Raw genomic sequence first — 7,706 nt, 5'->3', positions numbered from 1 at the left:
TCATTAACCAAACCTGTCCCAACTTCAGGTGGGTCCGTAAATGGTTCCGTTTACACTTAATTACATATCATGACAAGTGGAAGGACGCGGTCTACGCATGGGGTGCCGTTTTTTACCCATGTGGACTGTTCTGCGTCGCCTGATTTTACGCAGCACTTGAGATCGTTTCAGCGCGACCAAATAAACACTTGCAAAACCTATAACAAAATCATCTCTTTGCAAAAGGTACTGTGAAATGCTGTTAAGTTTCAAGGAACCATTAGCACACTTGAAACAGAGCCTTTTCATGGACACATTTTGATTAGTCAAACTTCCAAGAACGTCCGTCTCATACGTTTAAAATTTTTTCTGTTTCTGGCAAACCAATTCTGCCATTTCTGTAGTGTCATCACTAGTGGCTCGTCATGCTATATGTCTGATATAAGATCTCCCAGATAATTGTACAAGCCTTGCCTGTTGTTGGGAATCCCAGCTGACCGTGGTTTTAGTATCAGTTTAAACCAATTAGTAAACATCTGAGACACTCAGAAGCACATCTGGAGTGAAATTATCATTACAAAAGGCCCTATAGATGATGTTTTTAAACAACCCTGAATGACTGAGGCAATCATTTACTGATAACTGGTCTATGTGGAAAAATAAAAACAGAATACCAAAGAAGGGAAGTTGGCCATACAAAAGTTTCAATAGTTTCAGTGTCTGAAAAAAAAAGACCATAGGCAACAGTAGCATTTGCAAATCGTGGGTGGCAACACAGATATCTAGATCAATGGTTCCCAACCTTTTTCAGTAACTGGACCAACAGCTGAATTGTGCTCGGTCTGGACTACCCCTGAAGCACAGGAGGTTGGTGGCACCTTCATTTGGTAGGATACACTCATGATAATGGCTGGAGCGGAATCGGTGGAATGGTATCAAATACATCAAACAAATGGTTTTCATGCGTTTGATTCCATTCCATTTCATTTACTCCATTCCGGCCATTATTATAATCCGTCCTCCCCTCAGCAGCCTCCACTGCTGAAGCACCCCCTCATGCGCATTTTACCAGTAGGCCTATGGTCACATGAGTCTTCTCAAGTACCCCCAGGGGTCCTAGTACCACTGTTTGGGAACCATTGATCTAGAGAAGGGGTGTCAAACTCATTCCATGGAGGGCCTAGTGTCTGCAGGTTTTAGTTTTTTCCTTTCAATTAAGCCCAAGACAAGTGTGTGTGGTAGTTCCTTAGTAATTAGTGACCGTAATTCATAAATCAAGGACAAGGGAGCAGCTAAAACCCACAGACACTCGGACCTTCGTGGAATGAGTGACACCTGTAGCCTAGACAGACTAGCTTCAGTGCCTGTGTTTCTGCTGCTATGCTTCTAAATGTCCACTAGGTGACGATCTGAAGCAATAGAAAACAGGTCAACAAACCATGTCTGAGAAATGATCCTGATTAAAAATACCTTGTATAAGAGCTCATCTTCCAACAGTGAAGATATTGATCCTCAATAAAATCACTAAACCACTAACATATCAGTTGTCATGAAGTTTAGTACAGTGTGATTTATGCAAATATATATTTTTTATGTACTAGAATGATCTAATCTGAGATCAAAGGCACAATGAGCAAAATAGATAGGCCCGTATATACTTGTGTATATCAGTTTATCGACATACAATATCAGATTCTATTATTACAAAACATATATTACATAATGATGCTAAATACAGCATATCCTCATTTCTGCACTTACGTTTTATGTATTATTTAACCTCTATTTAACTAGGCAAGTCAATTAAGAACAAATTCTTATTTACGGCCTACCTCGGCCAAGCCCTCCCCTAACCCCTAACCCGGATGACGCTGGGCCAATTGTGCGCCGCCCTATGGGACAATGTCTTACAGTATCATACATTTGAGATGATGTTATCTGTGGATTTTGCCAAACCAGTAAAATAAATACAAAAATAATCCAAAGCTCTCAAATATCATCTTTAGTAGCCTAATCATGGTACTTGGCTTTTTGACAAAGAGAAAATTGGACTCCCAAAATGTGAACACTATCGCAAAAGACTTCCTTAGGCCTGCAGTGCATCTTTTAAAGTGGAAATTCAATCTGAAATATGTCATAGATGCCATTGATAGAGACACTTAATTTTTCACTTTATCTTCTCACCTCCCTTCACCGCCATGGCTTTACGCATTTTTCCTCCTCGATGAGTCTCAAGCTTTCAGTCTCTTCTCACCTCTCCATGTTCCCATTCCAGTTTTCCCACCTCTCACGGTCTGTGCATATTTGCAAACAACAGCTGGTGCACGGAATCTAAGGAAGTCTCTAGATTTTGCTCGCCTGAAGTAGAGTATATTGTGATAAATTGCAGGCCACACTACTTGCCTAGAGATTTCTCAGCTATACTTTTCATGGCTGTTTATTTACCACCACAGACAGATGCCGGCACTAAGACCGCACTCAGCCAGCTGTGTAAGGAAATAAGCAAACAGGAAACCACTAACCCAGAGGCGGTGCTCCTAGTGGCCGGAGACTTTAATGCAGGGAAACTTAAATCAGTTCTACCAAATCTCTATCAACATGTTAAATGTGCAACCAGAGGGAAAGAAATTGTAGATCAACTGTACTCCACACACAGAGACGCGTACAAAGCTCTCCCTCGCCCTCCATTTGGCAAATCCGAACACAACTCTATCATCCTGATTCCTGCTTACAAGCAAAAATTAAAAAGCAGGAAGCACCAGTGACTCGGTCTATAAAAAAAATGGTCAGATGAAGCAGATGCTAAACTGCAGGACTGTTTTGCTATCACAAACTGGAACATGTTCCGGGATTCTTCCGATGGCATTGAGGAGTACACCACATCGGTCACTGGCTTTATCAATAAGTGCATTGAGGACGTCGTCCCCACAGTAACTGTACGTACATACCCCAAACAGAAGCCATGGATTACAGGCAACATTCCCACTGAGCTAAAGGGTAGAGCTGCCGCTTTCAGGGTGCGGGACTCTAACCCGGAAGCTTACAAGAAATCCCACTATGCCCTGCGACGAACCATCAAACAGGCAAAGCGTCAATACGGGGCTAAGATTGAATCATACTACACCGGCTCCGACGCTCGTCGGATGTGGCAGGGCTTGCAAACTATTACAGACTACAAAGGGAAGCACAGCAGCGAGCTGCCGAGTGAAACGAGCCTACCAGACGAGCTAAATCACTTCTATGCTCGCTTCGAGGCAAGCAACACTGAGGCATGCATGAGAGCATCAGCTGTTCCGGATGACTGTGTGATCACGCTCTCCATAGCCGACGTGAGTAAGACCTTTAAACAGGTCAACATTCACAAGGCTGCAGGGCTAGATGGATTACCAGGACGTGCGCTCCGGGCATGTGCTGACCAACTGGCAGGTGTCTTCACTGACATTTTCAACATGTCCCTGATTGAGTCTGTAATACCAACATGCTTCAAGCAGACCACCATAGTCCCTGTGCCCAAGAACATAAAGGCAACCTGCCTAAATGACTACAGACCTGTAGCACTTACATTCGTAGCCATGAAGTGCTTTGAAAGGCTGGTAATGGCTCATATCAACACCATTATCCCAGAAACCCTAGACCCACTCCAATTTGCATACCGCCCAAACAGATCCACAGATGATGCAATCTCTATTGCACTCCACACTGCCCTTTCCCACCTGGACAAAAGGAACACCTATGTGAGAATGCTATTGATTGACTACAGCTCAGCGTTCAACACCATAGTACCCTCAAAGCTCATCACTAAGCTAAGGAACCTGGGACTAAACACCTCCCTCTGCAACTGGATCCTGGACTTCCTGACGGGCCGCACCCAGGTGGTGAGGGTAGGTAGCAACACATCTGCCACGCTGATCCTCAACACTGGAGCTCCCCAGGGGTGCATGCTCAGTCCCCTCCTGTACTCCCTGTTCACCCACGACTGCATGGCCAGGCACGACTCCAACACCATCATTAAGTTTGCTGACGACACAACAGTGGTAGGCCTGATCACCGACAACGATGAGACAGCCTATAGGGAGGAGGTCAGAAACCTGGCCAGGTGGTGCCAGAATAACAACCTATCCCTCAACGTAACCAAGACTAAGGAGATGATTGTGGACTACAGGAAAAGGAGCACCGAGCACGTCCCCATTCTCATCGACGGGGCTGTAGTGGAGCAGGTTGAGAGCTTCAAATTCCTTGGTGTCCACATCAACAACAAATTAGAATGGTCCAAACACACCAAGACAGTCGTGAAGAGGGCACGACAAAGCCTATTCCTCCTCAGGAAAGTAAAAATATTTGGCATGGGTCCTGAGATCCTCAAAAGGTTCTACAGCTGCAACATCGAGAGCATCCTGACCGGTTGCATCACTGCCTGGTACGGCAATTGCTCGGCCTCCGACCGCAAGGCACTTCAGAGGGTAGTGCGTACGGCTCAGTACATCACTGGGGCTAAGCTGCCTGCCATCCAGGACCTGTACACCAGGCGGTGTCAGAGGAAGGCCCTGAAAATTGTCAAAGACCTCAGCCACCCTAGTCATAGACTGTTCTCTCTACTACCGCATGGCACATGTACTGGAGTGCCAAGTCTAGGACAAAAAGGCTTCTCAACAGTTTTTAACCCCAAGCCATAAGACTCCTGAACAGGTAACCAAATGGTTACCCGGACTATTTGCATTGTGTGCCCTCCCCCTGCTACTCTCGGTTTATCTTATATGCATAGTCACGTTAACTATACATTCATGTACATACTACCTCAATTGGGCCGACCAACCAGTGCTCCCGCACATTGGCTAACTGGGCTATCGGCATTGTGTCCCACCACCCACCAACCCCTCTTTTACGCTACTGCTACTCTCTGTTCATCATATATGCATAGTCACTTTAACCATACCCACATGTACATACTACCTCAATAAGCCTGACTAACCGGTGTCTGTATATAGCCTTGCTACTCTTATTTTCAAATGTCTTTTTACTGTTGTTTTATTTATTTCTTTACTTACCTACACACACACACACACACACATACCTTTTTTTCCACACTATTGGTTAGAGCCTGTAAGTAAGCATTTCACTGTAAGGTCTACACCTGTTGTATTCGGAGCACGTGACAAATTAACTTTGATTTGATCCAACAATCTACTGCATCAAGCTTCCATCTCTCCCTCTCCCTCCTCCCTCTCTCACCCCTCCCCCTCAGTGTCCCCCAGGTCATCCTCCTCTACACCTTCTGTAGAGTAGTGCACCAGAGTTTGGTGTCTGTTTCTGGAGGGAGCGTCCCCAAAACGCAGCCCACAGTCCTCACATGTGTACAGCTGAGCCCTCCCTTCCCTGCTACTGCCTGGTTCTGCTCTCCTGGAGGGGATCTTCACACCGCTAGACTGGAACTGGGGCTCTTTGTCTGAGGTTACAGTCGGACCTGACCCTGGAGGAGCAAGGAGAGACCCAGGGGAAAGGATTTTGGTCGGGGCAGGAGTAATGCTGGAGCTCACGTCAGTATGGGGGTTATTGCGTATCCTGTTTGGATTGGCACTGAGGCGTCCCACAGCAGCTGAGCTGTCTAGACTCTGTCTCCCCCTATGGGACCCACCGGCTCCTCCACCCCCGCCCATATCCGACACCATCCCATGGACAGTGCGCTGGTGGAAGCGGATGCCGGAGCGGTTGGAGAAGCCCTTCCCACAGAGGCTGCACACAAACGGCCGTTCCCCGGTGTGGATCCTTGTGTGGATCTTCAGTGCCCCCGACTGGGTGAAGCACTTCCCACACTGGGTGCAGCGGTAGGGCTTCTCACCTGTGTGAGTCCTTTGGTGGGCCCGGACCCCGGCCAGGTGGGGGAAGCCCCTCCCACAGTAGGCACAGGCATAGGGTCTCTCCCCAGTGTGAATGCGCAGATGGATCTTCAACGCTCCTGACTGGCTGAAGCTCTTTCCGCAGTCAGGGCATGAGTAGGGCCGGGAGCCGGTGTGTACGTTGAGGTGGATGCGGAGGTTGGAGTGAGAGTTGAAGGCACGCCCGCACTCGGTGCACAGGAAGCCGCCGGCCTTGTGAGCGTGCTGGGTGCGCTGGTGCTGTAGCAGCTGAGAGGGTCGGGGGAAGGAGGCTGTACAGTGCATGCATGGGTGTAGGGTGGGGGACACTGTGGTCACCCCTCCAACATGGTTCTGGGGGGGTTTGTGGCCCTGCTGGTGGCGGAGGAGCTGGGAGCAGGAGGGGAAGGAATGCTGGCAGGACAGGCAGGGGAAGGTGCCAGGGGCCAGGCCAGGGTGGGAGTGGTGGAGGGGCAGGCAGGTGGTAAGTGGGCAGTGGTGGTGGTAGTGGGTGTGCGTCTGGGAGAATGGAAAGTCTGCTGCCCCCTGTTGGTGGTGCAGTAGCTGGGTGCATGTCTGGAAGCCCCGGCGGCAGCAGAAACAAGGGAAGGTGGGGATTTGAGGCAGGGGGCTTGGTGAAGAAGTACCCTGGTTAGTGGGAGTGGTAGGGGCTGGGCTGGGGCTCTGGGTGCTGGTCTCCTTGTCCTGACTCTGGGGCTGACTGAGCTCTGGGCTGTAGGTGCTGCTGGGCTCGGGCTGTGAGGACACAGTGCCTCTGGGCTTTATGGTCTGGAAGGAGGAAGATGAGGAGGAGTATGGGCAGCCAGGGCAAGTGCAGGTATGGTGCTGAGCTGTGTACAAGTGGGGGGAAAGACAAAAGCAAGAAAATACATTTATTATAAAGCCAGACAAGCCATTACCTACGAAAACAAAATCTGTTTCCTTAGTATTCCCTGTCCTTTCCTATTACTCCACAATGTTCTCCACTCACCTTGTTGTCCACTGATGTCTCTAGCCTCTCTAATGCTCTCTCCCTTGGCCTGGACCTGTCTGGGCTGGGCTGAGCCTGGGGCTGCTGTTGGGGCGTCTTTTAGCCCCAGAGCCCCCCCAGAGACCATCAGGTCTCCAATGAACTGGTGCATCTCCAACCAGGAGCACGAGTCATGCTGGGTGGGGGAAATGAAGAGGGAGAGGATAGGTGTCAATTGGAAAATAACAATGAGATTGCTTATACTACAACATAATATTTAGTTTATGACTTACATATACATTAGCAATAGTAATCAGTTTAACAAATATTTAAACTGTATTATATATTTTTTTACAATAATACTTTTTTTAAATCCAAGACTGTGCTTTTTGGTTCCTTTTTTATTATGGATACAAATAAGCTACACAACCATATTCACTTCTTCAAAATATGCATTTTATTGACAGGCCTATATACTTACGCTCACAGCGAACTTGTCTTTGTCCATGTAGAATAATGTGTACAGTTATACGAAGTTTTTGCCGTCTGTTCCGTTTCATCAGCCTACATTGCGCGAAGCAAGAGAAAGGAATTTGAGCTACGTAACCCAACGGTCTTCCGATCGACACTGAAAGGGATATCGATTGCAAGCTGTAGTGTATTCTTACGCCCGCCACATTTCCCTACTGTGTTATTATCTTCGCCGGATTTTACAAATTATTTCCGGGCTTTCTTACCATGTGACAGGATTTGTAGTCTTTTCTTCAACCGAGCTCTTTACTGTGCGCATTAGCACTATCCAACTGTCTCGAGGAGGTAGGCCTATATAATTATAGACCTACTTAGCCGAGTGCATAATTTATTAACATTTCAAAACGCAACACTTGAATTACAACGCTTTGGTT

At 47.5% G+C, this 7,706-nt stretch overlaps 1 protein-coding gene across 1 annotated transcript; it reads right to left on the bottom strand.

Moving 5' to 3' along the window:
- Window positions 1–1,634: 1,634 nt before the first annotated feature.
- LOC106605590 (uncharacterized) lies at window positions 1,635–7,524 on the bottom strand. Its single transcript, XM_045718677.2, has 3 exons — window positions 7,283–7,524; window positions 6,823–6,997; window positions 1,635–6,682 (listed from the first exon to the last, which is right to left on the bottom strand). The coding sequence occupies exons 1-3, from the start codon at window positions 7,307–7,309 to the stop codon at window positions 5,205–5,207; spliced, it is 1,680 nt and encodes a 559-aa protein (XP_045574633.1). The 5' UTR covers window positions 7,310–7,524; the 3' UTR covers window positions 1,635–5,204.
- Window positions 7,525–7,706: the final 182 nt, after the last annotated feature.

Source organism: Salmo salar, chromosome 05, assembly GCF_965601325.2.
Source record: "Salmo salar chromosome 05, fSalSal1, whole genome shotgun sequence".
In the NCBI taxonomy this organism is placed as follows: domain Eukaryota; kingdom Metazoa; phylum Chordata; class Actinopteri; order Salmoniformes; family Salmonidae; genus Salmo; species Salmo salar.
This window is presented reverse-complemented; position numbering and strand designations above follow the sequence as displayed.